Here is a 16,972-nt window from a genome sequence, read left to right as displayed (position 1 = left end):
GGGATGGTGCCTAGGTCCTGAGTTCAAGCCCCAGGCCTGGCAAAAAATAAAAAAAATAGGGCTGGGAAGGTGGCTCAGTGAACAAGTGCTTGCCTTGCATACATGAATCCCTGGGTTCGATTCCTCAGCACCACATAAGCAGAAAAAGCCAGAGTGGCACTGTGGTTCAAGTGATACAGCGCTAGCCTTGAGCTGAAGAGCTGAGGGACAGCGCCCAGGCCCCATGACCAACCTAAATAAATAAATAAATAAATAAATAAAGGCGATGTACAGAGGGGTTACAATTACAAATGTCAGGAAAAGAGTACATTTCTTCTTTTCTTTTTTTTTTTTTTGTTCAGTCCTGAGGCCTGAACTCTGGGCCTAGACGCTCTCCTTCAGCTCTTCAGCTCAAGGCTAGCACTGTATCACTTGAGCCACAGCACCACTTTCGGCTTTTTCTGCTTATGTAGTGCTGAGGAATTGAACCCAGGGTCTCATGCATGCAAAGCAAGCACTCTCCCACTGAGCCACCTTCCCAGTCCCTCTTTTTTTCTTTTTTCTTTTGGTCAGTTGTGGGGCTTGAACTCAGGGCCTGGGCACTGTTCCTGAGCTCTTTTGCCCAAGGCTAGCACTCTACCACTTTGAAGCATTCTACCACTTTGAACCACAGCACCATTTCTCGTGGTTAATTGAAGGGAAGAATCTCATGGATTTTTGTGCCTGGGCTGGCTATGAACTGTGATCCTCAGTCTCAGTCTTCTGATTAGCTAGGATTACAGGCATGAGTCACAAGCATTCGGCTGAGAGTACATTTCTTTTTGGACAATGTCACCCCTTCCCTTGCTTTTCTCAATTTTTCCCTCCTGTCCCTTTGTCCCCCACAAGTTGTATAGTTCATTTTCAACATCATATGTTTGTTTTTTAGTGTGAAAACTGGTCAACCTCTCTTTAACCAGAGAGCACAAACTTTTTTCTTGTTTTGATTTTTGTTTTTGTTTTTGTTGGTCATGGGGCTTGAACTCTAGGCTTGGGCACTGTCCCTGAGCTCTTCAGCTCAAGGCTAGTTCTCTACCTCTTGATCCACAGTGCTACTTCCAGCCTTTTCTGTTTATGTGATGCTGAGGAATCGAACCCAGAGCCTCATGCAAGGGAGGCAAGCACTCTATTGCTGAGCCACCTTCCCAGCCTCTCTTGTTTTGATTTTTGTGCCAGTCTTAGGGCTTGAACTCCAGGCCTAGTAACTTTCCCTGAGGATTTTGGCTCAAGGCTAGTGTTCTACTACTTGAGCCACAGCTCCACTTCTAGTTTTTGCTGGTTAATTGGAGATAAAAGTCTCATAGACTTTCCTGCCTGATCTTAGCTTTGAGCCACAATCCTCAGGTCTCAGCCTCTTGAGTGAGTATGATTATAGGCATCAATCACTGGTGTCCAGCTGTAATTTTGGTTTTTAACACTAGATCTGGATATTTTTTTGTAATTAAAAAATGACTATTTTGGGCTGGGAAGGTGGCTTAGTGGTAGAGTGCTTGCCTAGCATGCATGAAGCCCCAGGTCCAATTCCTTAGTACCACATAAACAGAAAAAGCCAGAAGTGGTGCTATGACTCAAGTGGTAGAGTGCTAGCTTTGAGGAAAAGAAGCTCAGGGACAGCGCCCAGATCCTGAGTTCAAGCTCCAGGACTGGCAAAAAAAAAAAAAAAGACAGACATTATTTTATATGCTTTTATGATTATTAAGCAAGTATGCTTGGAATTATTGTTAAACCTAAATGAATTTAAGGAGGCATAAGCAATGCAATGTAAAACTTTGGGTGGCAGATAAAGAGCTATCAACATCTAGGCAAATATTTGGGGTAAATTTAGAATGCTAAAGGAACTAAATATATTATTCTACATTTAGATCGTGGTCCCATGCTTGTAAACACCTTGGTGGATCATTACCTGGAAACCAATTCTCAGCCGGTATTGCACATCCTGACTACCTTGCAAGAGCCACATGATAAGGTAACTACTGAAATGTAATAGGAGGGTATTTAATATGTCTCTAAGGCTCATTTGACAGCATCTACGCAAGACTGCACAGTCTGTCCAGAGCTTCCTTACTTGATTTCTGTATACCACAGTTGATGTTATTCCCATATAAAATCAATTTGCTTTCTGGGAAGTTTACAACATAAAACCTACTGCAGAAGCTTTTAAAGCTCTTACTCTTCAAAGAATTCTATAATCCCAATACTATAATTTTATAGTGGTTATTTGACCTATAACCCATGCTTTGAACTTTTAGGACTTTTTGACATATTGATATGGGAAAATAGTGTAAATAACTCTGTGGCTAACTAATGAGCTCCTACTCTCTAACCCAAGCACTTGGAATGCTCTTTGCTGTTTTCCTTTTGTTTCTGATAAATAGCTAACAAAACATTGTGATTGCTAAGTCTGCTAAGTCTGCTAAGTCTTGAGTTGGTGTGAGTGACTTTGCTAAGATATGAAGACTTTGCCAATATGTTTTGTTGTTTTCCTTACTCTGGGTCAGATTTCTACTGCCTAATTTATATCTGGAGCCAATGCCCATATGCTGGCTTGCTGTAGCAGTAAGGGTCTTCCAGCAGGAGTCCCATGGCCTCAGTAACCTATCACAGGTTTGAAATCAGTAGTTGTTACAAGGGCAGCTGTTCAAGTGTCTCCCTCCTCAAGCAGCCTGGTATAATGGGGATCCTTTTTCATAAATTGCAAACTAGCTGTTTTCTGTCAGGCCCAAAGAACCAAAGTTTATTTGCTAACATGGTTTTTAAAAATCTTGGTTTTCTTTTTATGGACTTGAGGGAAGACTTGAGAGACTAAGGTCCATCCCTGCTGACAGTATTTGGGTTTAACTTCCTAAGTCATGTGAGGATTTCCCTTGTCTTTTTGCACTTTCAGCACCTCTTGGATAAAATTAATGAATACGTGGGCAAAGCCGCCACCCGTTTATCCATTCTCTCACTGCTGGGGCACGTCGTGAGGCTGCAGCCATCTTGGAAGCATAAGCTCTCTCAAGCACCTCTTTTGCCTTCTTTACTAAAATGTCTAAAGGTAGGATATTTAATGATTTGAGTGAATTGGCTCTATGAGGGGCTGGGAAGGTGGCTCAGTGGTAGAGCGCTTGCCTTGCATGCATGAGGCCCTGGGTTCGATTCCTCAGCACCACATAAGCAGAAAAAAAAAGCCGGAAGTGGTACTGTGGCTCAAGTGGTAGAGCGCTAGCCTTGAGCTGAAGAGCTGAGGGACAGCGCCCAGGCCCAGAGTTCACGCCACACGACCTGACCCCCCCCCCCCCAAAAAAAAAAAAAAAAAAAAAGTCTCATGGACTTTTCTGCCCAGGCTGGCTTTGAACCAAGATCCTCAGATCTCAGCCTCCCGAGTAGCTCAGAATACAGGTGTGAGCTACCAGTGCCAGCCAAGTTTCTGACACTAATCTCCAGTTAACCAGCAAAAAGCCAGAAGTGAAAATATAGCTCAAGTGAGTGAAAAAGCTAAGGGCTAGGATAGTATAGTAGTTTAAGACCCAGTATAAAACATACATAACACACACACACACACACACACACACACACATCCCTTGTAAATTCTCTTACAATAGACATGGATTTTTGTAATTAAAAAAAGGTATTATGGGCTGGACATGTGGCCTAGTAGTAGAGTACTTGCCTCGCATGCATGAAGCCCTGGGTTCGATTCCTCAATGCCACATAAACAGAAAAAGCCAGAAGTGGTGCTGTGGCTCAAGTGGTAGAGTTCTAGCCTTGAACAAAGAGAGGCTCAGGGACAGAGCTCAGCCCTGAGTTCCACCCCCAGGACCTGCAAAAAAAAACCAATAATTAAAAATTAATTAAATATATATAACTTTTTATGGATCCTTAAAAGTCCCTTTATCCATTTAGAAGTACATTCTAGTGGCACCTATAACTAAAGATGGAATGTCTGGCTGATTTTGAGACTGAATCTCACTGTGTAACCCAGATTGGTCTGGAACTCACTATATAATCTAGACTAGTCTTGAACTCATGACCCCAGCCTCCCAAATGCTGCGATTGCAGCATTGTATACCATCATGTGTACCAGTGCCATTATCTTTTTTTCCATCAAGTTTTTCTTCTCCTTCTCTCACTTTCTTAGTTTGTTTTGGCACCTGTACTTATTTTGTATATATAAAATAGTGAGCATGGTTCCTAGCCACTACCTCCCTTACAGAGATGCAGGCATATCCAGCAGTTTTGGGGCTGGGTGTCAGTGCCCCTGGATTCATCTGCTACAGCACAGTGCATATTGACTTTTGTTTCTGCCAAGAAGGGCACCTGCTTTATCATCCCCAGAAGTAGGTATTTTAAAATGTGCATTTGATGTTATGAAAAAGCAGGAACAGGTGTGTGTGTGTGTGTGTGTGTGTGTGTGTGTGTGTGTGTGTGTGTGTGTGTGTGTGTGTGTGTGTGTGTGTGTGTGTGTGTGTGTGTGTGTGTGTGTGTGTGTGTGTGTGTCCACCAGCCACTTCCGGTTTTCTAGTGATTTATTGGAGATAAGAGTCTCACAGACTTTCCTGCCCGGGCTGGCTTTGAACTGTGATCCTCAGATCTCAGCCTCCTGAGTAGCTAGGATTACAGGTGTGAGCCACCAGTGCCTGGCTGGTTTTTGTTTGTTTTTGAGATAGTCTCATTATGTAGCCTCAGCTTCTAGAGTACTGTGATTATAGGTGTGTGCACCATTACACCTGGATACAGGAACAGTTTTTACTACTTCAAATCCTTAGAGCAAATGGATTGATAGAAGATAATCCAATTTTGAGGAACCACATTTAGTTCAGATTGTAAAGCATTTACCTTTCTGGGATGTAGCTCAGTGGTAAAGCACTTGCCTAACAATGTTTTCTGGGTTTGAACCTCAGTATCAAAAATAGAAAAAATACAAAACAGTTCAAAAGGGTAATATGCCTTAAATATTACTCAGGAACTGTTATCCAGGATTGCAGTTAGAATGTTATATAAATGAAATTAGTTCTTTTTGGTGGACTCATTATGCATTCTCATTTTATATTCCCAATTTTTTTAACCAAATTATTCTTTTTATTAGATAACTGCCACAATAGAAAATTGGTGCTTGGTGTAAAAATTAAATACATCTAAAGCTTTATTTCCAGACTTATAGATGCCTCTTTTATTAGGAGTAATGGATGTTTTAGCCTACTATGTGGTAGTCTCTTGATAAGTGTCTTGTTTATAAATCCTAGTTTCAGATACTTGACAAAGATCTGTGATTTAATTGTGAGTCAGGTAAGATGCTATAGTCTGTGCTGAATAGTTATTCATTCAGTGTTGTGTTTTCATTTAGCTTAAAGTTATTTGAATTGACATTTAAGCTAAGAGCATGGTTAGAGCTTATTTGAGGTTCTGCAAATACTGCTACAAAGGTGAGCAAATAAGTTGTCTTGTTAATGCCATTTGAATTTCTTCTCCAATTATAATTTTGTAGTCATCCTTTAAAAAAACAGTGGGTTGGGCTGAAGGTACAGCTCAATGGTAGAGCTCCTTCACAGCATGCGCGAGGCCCTGGGTCTGATGTCCAGCTCTGTAAATTAAAAAAGGAAAAAGAAGAATGAATTATTTGTCAGTAGGTTTTTTGTTGTTGTTGTTTTATCGGTCATGGGGTTTGAACTTTTGGCCTAGGCGCTGTCCCTGAGCTCTTCAGTTCAAAGTGAGTGCTCTACCACTTGAGTTACAGTGCTACTTCCGGTTTTCTGGTGGTTAATTGGAGATAAGAGTCTCATGGACTTTCCTGCCCGGGCTAGATTTGAACGGTGATCTTCAGATCTCAGCCTCCTGAGTAGCTAGGATTACAGGTGTGAGCCACTGGCACCCGGCTTTGGCAATGTTTTTAAACTGACTTAACAAAAAGTACATATCTTAGGATTAGGATCGATGCATGGATGAAAACAGAGCAATATTTCTGTGTTCTGTTATCAACCAACTTCTGTGTTTCTATCCGATTACAAGAGGGGATCTTGAGGTTTCGGTACTTGGTGAGTTCTTAGGCCAAGTTAAACTAACTTCCCAGTTGCAGTGGTATAAGTGTGTTGGAAATGGTTCTCCTAGATTCACCGTGGCACTACATCTCAGTCTTCTTTTCTTTATTACTGTTTTTTAATTATTTTGAGTTAGGGTCTTTTTTTCCTGTGTGAAACCCCTTCAGTGGCAGTAGCCCACAGGTAAAGGCCAGGCAATGGTTCAGAGCCACAGTTTGGTCTGGCATGGGACACTATGAGAGGCCCAGGGGGACAGGCCTGCCATAAATCCAACCCATGCATATCTCAGTCTTTCTGTTGAAGCATTCTAGGAAATGATCGTGTGAAGAGCTTCTGATTTGTGATCTCTCAGTACTGAGAACTTCATCATGCAACGTGCAACACTGAACCTAGTGCTGGTCCTGACACTCTGCTTGCCCTTCTTTCTACAGATGGACACCGATATCGTCGTTCTCACAACAGGTGTCTTGGTGTTGATCACCATGCTACCAATGATCCCACAGTCGGGGAAGCAGCACCTGCTCGATTTCTTTGATATCTTTGGCCGTCTTTCGTCATGGTGCCTAAAGAAACCAGGTATAGATCTGCATGTCCCTATCAGGTTCTACCTGGTACATCCTACTTACTGGTCAACAGGCAGTTGCTGTGAGGGAGATGCGAAGTTGAAGGCTGAAATGAGTGGTGTTGACTAGATATGAGGAAATGCTTAGGTATGTCTACTATGCAGGCACATGTGGGAGACACAGCTGGTGAGTTACCTGCCTTCTTTTGATTGCCTGATGGGCTTACATGTGGCAAGACTGAAAACTTCTCCTGGACTTTCAGGAGTTAAACTGAAACATAACTTCCATCCATGTACTTGTAGATAGGACTAAGCATGTCATGTGGACTGTTTTTGACTTATGATCCTGATCTTTTGTGTCAGATCACAAACTTTGATTCTGAGAACCGGTTGGTTATATATGTAGAAAGAGGGGGAAAATTGCTGGTGTCCTAATTAGTAATTGAGTTCCAAATGCACCAGAATGCTTTTTCTCTGTCAGCAGGTAGCACATACTTTATCAAAGTGATTCAGAAACTATAAACCTGTGAAATTCAGAATCTTTTGGTAATCTCAGTGTGAAATTTCTTATTGAAAGGGTATGATCTATAAGATCCACCAGAACGAGTGCTTTGCTGGACAGGATTAAACAAAAGGCACAGGCCTGCAGTGATGCTGGCTTACTTAGTAGGACCTTCTTCGTTAGAAGAGTAGCTTCCATATGGAGTTGCTGAGTTTTCCATAGGGTAAGACTGAATTAATGGAATTGTCCATTCCCCCTGCTTCTGGCAATTTATGCTAATTCTGCATAATAGCTGTTTTTCAGTCTTCAGTTATAGCTCTGCATAGCCAAGATAGCATCCTGATTTTAAAAGGTTCTCACATGCTTGATCCACAAACACTTGAATGTTCATTGCACATTACGAACTGTGCAGAGCTCAGGAGCTATGGGCTGGGAGGGTGGCTCAGTGGTAGAGTGCTTGCCTTGCATATATGAGGCCCTGGGTTCGATCCCTCAGCACCACATAGCAGAAAAAAAAAGCCAGAAGGGGTGCTGTGGCTCAAGTGGTAGAGTGCTAGCCTTGAGCTGAAGAACTGAGGGACAGCGCCCAGGCCCATCAGAGTTCAGGCCCCACGACCGGACCCTCCCCCCGCCCAAAAAAAAAAAAAAAAATAAGCTCAGGAGCTAGAGAGGCAAGTAATCTGGTCCTTTCCCCCCAGAAGTACGTGCTGCATTAGCTGTGGAAAAGTATCATTACAAATTATGGGGAACATGACTACTTGGTATATACATAGGCTACTTGGTATTGTGAGAATACTGCGAGCCTTTCTTGGAGGATGACTGTGGAGGAAGGCAGTCCTATTGGATAACACTAAGCAGTTTGAAGTTTATCCAAAGGCCATAGAAGCCACTGGTAAGTTTTAAATACTAGTGCCTGGTGTTCAGAGAAAGACACTGTGACTTAACCTCTTTGGAGTGCTACAAGGGTATACATACATAAAAACTTACATGTGTTCATGTAGGCTTTGTACTTGTCAGCCGTGTAAGTATAACCAAGTCTCCTCTTCCTGGATTCCTTTTTTAGGCCATGTGACAGAAATCTACCTTGTCCATCTCCATGCCAGTGTTTATGCCCTCTTTCATCGCCTTTATGGAATGTACCCTTGCAACTTCGTCTCCTTTCTGCGTTCTCACTATAGTATGAAGGAAAACTTAGAAACCTTTGAAGAAGTGGTCAAGGTAAGTTAAAAATGTTCATTTATTTGCTACTTAGTATATTATTCAGACAAGTTACAATTATAGCTTTTATATAATTGTATGGCACCAGGGGAAATTTCGTAAAGAAATCCAGCCTTCCTCCAAAACCCTCACCTCATTCATAGGCACCACAGTTGCTATTATGTACATTTCTTATAAAAGGTGTGTAATATGCTCTTTTATGACTGGCTTCTCACTTAACATGCTTCAAAGTTCATATTGTTACATGTATCAGTTTTTCATTCCTTTTTATTGTCAAGTAATATTCCATTTTGTGGATATGCCACAAAATTCATACCTATAATTTGTCAACCCAAACTCTTCTAGCCAATGATGGAGCATGTGCGAATTCACCCGGAATTAGTGACTGGATCCAAGGACCATGAACTGGACCCTCGAAGGTATAGAAACTAAATTAGTGATAGAATTTTTAAGAGTCTCTTAAGAGATTGAAACTGTGATCTAAGAGATCCCTGTTGAGGTATGAGTTGGGAATATAGATGTTCTAGTTAGAAAATCAGGTGGAACTTGTTGGAGTCTAAAGTATGTTCCTCATAGTCTGAGAGCTCATAGCTCCTTTCACCGTGGAGCAGTGGCAGTGCAAGATCCTGCCCCCAGAGCCCAGGAAGACTTACCCTTTGGTGGGGGTAGCATTGCTCAAGGAAGGAGGTGAAGTGGGTGTCTAAAAACAAGTGGATTGTAGAAAGGCTGTATTTCAACTGGTGGGCCTCCCTGGATTTCTCCACTCACATATGGTGCCTGTCAACCCACCCTGGGCACTCTTGGAGTTCCCAGGTTTGTTTTCTGGAGTCAACTGAACCTGCCTGCAAGGCTCCTGAGTTGAATGGAGCCGGGGTTGAGGAGGGAAGTGAAAGAAATTCAATGAGCCACATCTTGAGAAGCATAGCTCCTACCTCTACATTTTCTGGCTGCAGACAGGATTATTCTCCCCAGTGAGAGGATGGAGCTTTTGGAGGAAACTGAACTACAGCTGTTGACCTTTGGGGTCTCTTACTGAAAAGGCTGGCTTGTTGCTTGATTCCCTTACAAAGAGTCTCATCTCTTCATGAACTCTTGTCCCCATGACACAGCTCAGTCAGTTTAAAGCGACTTCTTATGAGATGCATCGTATGGATAGAAGTGTAGACGAGTGTACATATAAGGTTTAATAATAACACAAATGCACACAGCCTAAGTCAGCACCCAGCCTAAAATGTGGAGCATTGCCAGTACCTTAGGAGACCCCCATGAGACCCTCTTCCCTTTTCCACCTAGAGACAACTATTGCTCTTGTTTTTTGTTTCATTTTGTTGTTATTTTATTTTCTTGCAGTGCTGGGGCATTGGGCATGCTAGGCAAACACTTATTACCAAACTACATCCCAACCCTGCTGTTACTTTTATGTTAGTTTTTCCGTCAATTGTCTTTCTAGTTTTGTTGCATATGCTGCTCTGTTTTGAGTCGCTGTTGGGAACCAGATCAGCTGAAGGGCAGTCTCATGCGGGATGAAGGCCAGAGCAGTGCCTGAGCCTTGTTCTGCTTTGGCTACACCGTCCTTGCCCCTTTGGGGAAGTGATTGCACAAGGTCAAAAGTGAAGCTTGTCGGGCATAGCCTCCAAGTGTGGGCTGATACAAGATGTGCTGTGCTGGCTGTTTCCAGTTCTTAGGAGTAGGGCCCAGCAGAATCTTTTGTGGGGGGAAAATCAACATCCTCTGCTGATCTGACAGAGAAGGGAGAGTAAGAACTTCAACAGTTATCTGGGCCAGGTCATCTGGCTGTGTTCCAGGGCTAAAAGGGAAATGCAAGGCAGCAGAACATTGGAGGTAGCCTGCAGTGTGCTTGTTCTTTGGCAGGTCTGTTCTGAACCAAACTGGTTGTGGTTTGTACCTGGTACTTGGCTGTCAGCCTGATCTCATTTCCTGTGTCTAGTGTGTTCTTTCTAGGTTTATTCAGTTGTTCTTGGAGTATATGCTATCATAGCCTTCTGAGGACAGATGCAGTTGTTTGGCTGGTTGTAAACTTCTCTATTAGGAGTCAGTCTTAGTGATTGTAGGCGGTATTCCATTGCTGTCTTGCTGCCAGTGTTGCCGTTGAAATCCAAAGACATTCTGATGTTAGATCATCTGTATTTTCCTATGTGGGAGCTGGCACAGTGTTTCTCTTACTGGCATGATACTCTGAAATTTCCTTCTGGTGTACCTTAGTGTGAATCTAGTTTCATTGTTCAGCTTACAGTTCTGTTCTTTTAAGTTCTAGGAAATTTTCATTCATATTTTGTGCCTTGTTTTCATTGTTCTGGTTGTCCCTGTCTTTCCATCCAGAACTAGTATTGTGATTGAGATCTCTTGTTTTTTTCTTTCTACCAATATGTTTTACTTTAGATTTCCCTATCTTTGGCTTTTAGTCCTGTGCTAGTGATAGTTGCTATTTCTACCACCATGATTGTGTGTATGTGGGGGTAGGTACTATCCTGGTACTGGGGCTTGAATTCAGGGCTTGGATGCTGTCCCTGAGTACAACTTGAGCCTTAGGCTTTTTGGAGATAAGAGTCTCACAGATTTTCCTGCCCCTGGCTGAGAATTGGGTATCGAACCTTGATCCTCCTGAGTAGCTAGGATTACAGGTGTGAACACTGGTGCCAGCTACCACCAAGTATTCTTTTTAGTTTCCAGAAAGCTTCTTTTAAAATTTATTTTTAGGGGCTGGGAATGTAGCTTAGTGGAAGAGTGCATGAGGCCCATGGTTCAATCCTCAGTACCACATAATCAAAAGAATAAAATAAATAAAAATAAAAAAATACTTTTAGAATGCTTTTTTTTTGTTTGGTCATGGGGCTTGAACTCTGGGCTTGGGTGCTGTCCTTGCGCTCTTCAACTCAAGGCGAGTGTTCTACCACTTGAGCCACAGCGCCACTTCCGGTTTTCTAGTGGTTTATTGGAGATAAGAGTCTCATGGACTTTCCTCCCTGGGATGGCTTTGAACCATGATCCTCAGATCTCAACCTCCTGAGTAGCTAGGATTACAAGGGTGAGCCACCGGTGCCCCACTAGAATGCTTCTTTTCTTTTCTTTTTTCTTTTCTTTTCTTTTCTTTTTGGGTCCAGTCACGGGGCCTGAATTCTGGACCTGGGCGCTTTCCCTCAGCTCTTCAGCTCAAGGCTAGCGCTCTACCACTTGAGCCACAGCGACACTTCCAGCTTTTTTCTTTTTGCTTATGTGTTGCTAGGAACTGAACCCAGGACCTCATGCATGCAAGGCAAGCACTTTACCACTTAGCCACCTTCCCAGCCCTAGAGTGCTTTTTTAATGGTAGCCTATTTTTGTTTTCTGGATACATTCTTCTGTGTCTTGGGGAATGTTGACAGTGTTTGTTTTGTTTTCCTTGTGCCTGTTTCTTCTAAAATGTTTTTGTTGTTGTTGTTGTTCCATCTTGGGGCTTGAACTTGGGGCCTGGACGCTGTCCCTGAGCTCTTTTCCTCAGGGCTAGCACTCTACCACTTTGAGCCACAGCACCACTTCGTTTTCTGGTGTTAAGGCTGGCTTTGAACTGTGATCCTCAGATCTTAGCCTCCTGAGTAGCTAAAATTACAGACATTAGCTACCAGTGTCCAGCACTTAAGATGCCTTATTTTTGTTTTGAATTGTTCTTTGTAAGTCTGAGGCTTTCTACAAGGATTTAGTAGTTTGCTTGTGTTTAGATGGAGAGACTTAAAAAGTGTTGACGTTGGATTTTGTTGTGTGTTGATCTGACCATTTGCAGGAGATACTGATATCAGTGTTGTCTTTTTGAGGTAGTCAGGTGCTTAGAAAAGATCTTCTGGTTTCCAGGCTGGTGAGGATTTGGTTACTGCTGGAGGAAGAGACTGGAAGTGAGGAGGGTTTGGTGGTATTGGTGTTCAGAATGTAGTTCTCACTTAATTCTCCTGTTTGCAACTTGTGCTCTCAACAACTATGGAATACATCATCCTTATTTATTCTCCAGAGAATAATCCAGATTTCTGGTGAGAAAAGAGTCATTGCCTAGGAGCCTAGAGTTGGGAAGGGACCTCTAGATGCTCAGTGCTCCCACATCAAATCTCACCCTGGTTACCTTAGGCCCTCATCTTCTGCAGTTATTCCAGAAGCTCTTATGATGTGAGTTCTTCACTATCTAAGGATTCTGTAGTACAAATCAGTTAACTTATATCTTTGAAGCATTAACATGTTAGGACTCTGTTTCATCCAGTTTCTGTGTGTGTGTGTGTGTGTGTGTGTGCATGTGCATGCGTGCATGCCTATGTGCATGCATGCATGTGTGTGTGCCAGTATAGGGGTTTGAACTCAAAGCCTGTGCTTTTTTTTTTTTTTGTCGGTCGTGGGGCTTGAACTCTGGGCCTGGGCACTGTCCCTCAGCTCTTCAGCACTCAACAACTTGAGCCAGAATGCCACTTTTGCCTTGTACTTTCATTTGGCAGTTTGCTCATGATCGGTGCTCTACCACTTGAGCCATGCATCCAGTACAGTATTTTGTTGGTTAATTGGAGGTAAAATCTTATTAAGACTTAGTAAGGCTGGGTACCCGTGGCTCATGCCTGTAATCCTAGCTACTTAGGAGGCTGAGATCTGAGGATCGCAGTTCAAAGCCAGCCCAGGTAGGAAAGTCTATGAGATTCTTATCTCCAATAAAGCACTAGAAAACCGGAAGTGGCACTGTGTAGAGTGCTGGCCTTGAGCTGAAGGGTGCAGGGACAGCGCCCAAGCCCAGAGTTCAAGCCTCATGATCGGACAAAAAAAAACCCCATAAGCAAACAAAGATAGAGGAGAAAAAGGAACTAGAAAGAAACACTGATTACAGAAAGCAGAGAAATTGTAGAGAACTTCTGCAGAGGATAGCATTTGTGTTCGGGCTGTCTGAAGATTAGGATGTCACAGGAGGACCATTCTGAGACTAAAGAATAAAACACTTGAAAATGAAAAATGATACCCCAAACAAACTTTTTTCGATGATCCTGGAAACTCAGGGCCTTGCACTTGCCAGTCAGGTACTCTATCACTTGAGTTTTCCACCATTTTTGCTTTTCCTGTTTTTTAAAAAAAAATACATATTATTTATTTTTTTATTTTTATTTTTTTAATTTTTTATTTTTCCCCAGTTGTGGGGCCTGAACTCTGGGCCTGGGCGCTGTCCCTCAGCTCTTCAGCTCAAGGCTAGCGCTCTACCACTTGAGCCATAGTGCCACTTCCGCTTTTTTCTTTTTGCTTATGTGGTGCTGGGGAATCGAACCCAGGGCCTCAGGCATGCAAGGCAAGCGCTCTACCACTGAGCCACCTTCCCAGCCCACATTATTATTTATTTATTTATTTTTGGTTGGTCTTAGGGCCTGAACTCTGGGCCTGGGCACTGTCCCTCAGCTCTTCAGCTCAAGGCTAGTGCTCTACCACTTGAGTCACAGCGCCACTTGTGGCTTTTTCTGCTTATGTAGTACTGAGGAATCGAACCCAGGACCTCATGCATGCAAAGCAAGCACTCTACCACTGAGCCACCTTCCCAGCCCTCCTGTTTTTTAAATAGGGTTTCACATTCATACTTGGGCTAACATAGATGATCATCTTATTTATGTTTCCTATGTAGTAGCTGGGGTGACTGGTGCACTGTGGGTGACTGTGGCTCCTAGTTTTTTTTATTGGTTGAGATGTAGGTCCCATAAACTTTTTTTTCTTTTAAATCAGGGCTAGTCTCAACATGCCATCTACCTGATCTCCCATCTCTCAAGTAGGATAACAGACATGAGCCACCTCACTCAGCCAAATAAACATTTCAAACTTGAGACTATCTTAGAAAGTGTAACCAGGAAGTGGCGCTGTAGCTCAAGTGGTAGATCACTAGCCTTGAGCTGAAGAGCTGAGGGACAGTGCTCAGGCCCAGAGTTCAAGTCCCACAACTGACAAAAGAAAAAAAGAAAGAATAACCAAAGGATAAAGATAGGTAATAGGGAAGTAATGTAAAATAATCAGTACAGAAAGTTCCAGTATCCAATGAAAAATGTTTTAATCTAGGTACTGGTAGCTTATGCTTATTATCCTAGCTACTCAAGAGGCTGAGATCTGAGGATTATGGTTCAAAGCCAGGCTGAGCAGGAAAGTCTATGAGACTCTTATCTCCAGTTAACCACCCAAAAGCCAGAAGTAGAGCTATGACTCAAGTGGTATAGTTCTCAACTTGAGTGCAAAAGCTCAGGGACAGTGCCCAGGTCCTACCTAGTTCAAGCCCTAGAACCATCACCCCCACCCCCACCCCACCCCCCAAAAAAAAACCCTGAAGTTTTAAAAAAGAAGTAAAATTGATGGAAGTTGATGGAAGAAGGAATTGTAAAAGAAATGATAATATAGAAACAATTCCTAGGGGCTGGGGGTTGTAGCTCATGCCTAGCATGTACAAAGTGCTGGGTTTAATCTTCAGCACCACAAAATATTTCCAATAATAATAAACTCTTAGAATTGAAGGACTCAGCTTGCTTCTAGATTGGAGGGACTTATGTAGGGCATGGGGCATAGTCAATGTAGAAGAATGCACCAACTTCACATGTTGTGGGAAACAAGTTTTTCAGAGAAAGAAAAAGAAAACCCAAACTATAAGGAATCATTTGAAAAGGTTTTCAATTTAGGATTCTATATCAACTAAATTAATTATCAGGTAGGAGTCACAGGGACTCAAATTTGCCTTCCATGATCCTTGGCTAGCTATAAGAGCATGTATTTTATCAACATCAGGTACAACAAGGAGGAGGAAGACACAGTTCAGGAAGCTGGGGTTGTAGCCTAGGGAAGTGTCAAGAAACAGCAGTCTGAAGATTCATAAGGTCCATGCTATGGAGTAGATTGACATAGTCGCATTTCACTAAATAAAAATTAGGTATTGTGTCCTAAGTTGAGAAAAAAAAAATGGAAAAGAAGAAAGAGAAAACAGAGAAAAAGAAACAACTATTAAAACTCCAGGAAAGCCAAATAAGAAGATATCAATGTTGTATTTGGTTCAGCTGCGAATAGTTCTTAATACTCTTTTCTTTTTTTTTTTTTTGGTCCGGTCGTGGGGCTAGCGCTCTACCACTTGAGCCACAGTGCCACTTCCATCTTTTTTCTTTTTGCTTATGTGGTGCTGAGGAATCGAACCCAGGGCCTCATGCATGCAAGGCAAGCACTCTACCACTGAGCCACCTTCCCAACCCAATACTCTTTTCTTAATGATTATTGAAATAGATTTTATTAAAAAAATGAAAACAATGAAAAAAATAATGGTACACTTCTGAGATCATTGAGGAGGAGAGACAAGACAAAGGACAGCAACCTCAGTCTGCTCCTACTATAATAGGAGGCTGATAAAGTCTAAAGTCTAAAAGTCATATCAAGAAAGAAAAAGCATAGAGCGTATTTTTAGAAAATACTAAAGTACAGTAGCAAGTTAGCCAACAGCATTGGAAGTAAAGGTTAGAGGGAGACCCAGAGGTTCCCTTTACTACTATAGTTACCCCCTCCCCTTTTTTTTTGGTCAGTTGTGGGGCTTAAACTCCTAAGGGCCTAAGTGTTGTGCCTGGGCCTCTTTGTGCTCAAGGGTAGCCTCTACCACTTGAACCCCAGTGCCACTTCTTTTTTCTGGTGGTTAATTGGAGATATGAGTCTCACAAAGGGGCTAGGAATGTGGCTTAGTGGTAGAGTGCTTGCCTAGCATGTATGAAGTCTGGGTTCAATTCCTCAGTACCAAATAAACAGAAAAAGCCAGAAGTGTTGCTGTGGTTCAAGTTGGTAGAGTGCTAGCCTTGAGCAAAAGAAGCTCAGGGACAGTACCCAGGCCCTGAGTTCAAGCCCCAGGACTGGCAGGAAGGAAGAAAGGAAGGAAGGAAGGAGGGAAGGAGGGAGTTGTACGGACTTTACTGCCCTGGGCTAGTTGTGAGCTGTGATTCTCAGATCTGAGCCTCCTGAGTAGCTAGGATTACAGGTATGAGCCATGGGCATTCTTCTTCTCTTCCTTCCTCCTCCTTGCTCATGTTCTAGCTCTGCTAAGGATGTGGGAAGATGATTCTGCCCCCATATACAAGTCCAGTGAGAACCCTAGGGGCCCATGTCCTTGCCACCTCTGCTCAGTTGCTGTTCAGTGAAGCTGCCTCACCCCCATGCCCTGGACACACTTCTGTATATAGGGAATTTTTAACTTGTAAGAAGTGAGCATTCTGCATCCGTTGTCAAGGTCACACATCTCACTAGAGCCAGCCTTGGAGTGCCCCTCTCTGAGGTGGAACGGAAAGTGAGGATCCCAGCTAGAATCACCAGGGGCGTAGAAACACCTGCAATAATGCTGTGTTGAGCAGGTATTCATATGTCAAATATCCTGCCAATTATCAGGACTGCTGTGGAACAAATGACAAATACAGAGGAGCTGAAAGAAAATGGACATGTGCAGGGATCCAACTCAGGCCTGGCCTCTTGAACACTACTAGGCAAGTCCTTCACCACTGAGCCACATTCACTTAAATACTTAACATTGTCAGATCTACTTGTGGACCTATGCCTGAAAAGTTTTGTATCCTTTTTAAATTTAAGATTCTGGGGGCTGGGAAGGTGGCTCAGTGGTAGAGTGCTTGTCTTGCATGCATGAGACCCTGG

The 16,972-nt window shown here is 42.8% G+C and overlaps 1 protein-coding gene and 1 non-coding gene across 5 annotated transcripts in view; one reads left to right on the top strand and one right to left on the bottom strand.

Moving 5' to 3' along the window:
* The window catches only part of Tsc1 (TSC complex subunit 1), a 68,256-nt gene that overhangs the window by 21,039 nt on the left and 30,245 nt on the right, over positions 1–16,972 (top strand). For all 4 annotated transcript variants that reach the window (XM_042681047.1, XM_042681044.1, XM_042681045.1 and 1 more), the window contains exons 4-8: positions 1,881–1,984; positions 2,903–3,055; positions 6,467–6,611; positions 8,163–8,317; positions 8,663–8,736. In XM_042681047.1, the coding sequence (XP_042536981.1) occupies positions 1,881–1,984; positions 2,903–3,055; positions 6,467–6,611; positions 8,163–8,317; positions 8,663–8,736 (631 nt within the window). The remainder of the gene's footprint in view (positions 1–1,880; positions 1,985–2,902; positions 3,056–6,466; positions 6,612–8,162; positions 8,318–8,662; positions 8,737–16,972) is intronic.
* LOC122109088 lies at positions 6,184–6,315 on the bottom strand. The gene has a single exon (XR_006147665.1). It is a non-coding gene; the product is annotated as a small nucleolar RNA SNORA42/SNORA80 family (small nucleolar RNA).

Source organism: Dipodomys spectabilis, unplaced genomic scaffold, assembly GCF_019054845.1.
Source record: "Dipodomys spectabilis isolate Male_0828 unplaced genomic scaffold, ASM1905484v1 ptg000067l, whole genome shotgun sequence".
NCBI lineage: Eukaryota > Metazoa > Chordata > Mammalia > Rodentia > Heteromyidae > Dipodomys > Dipodomys spectabilis.
Note: the sequence above shows the minus strand (reverse complement) of the source record. Positions and strands in the feature narration are given on the sequence as shown.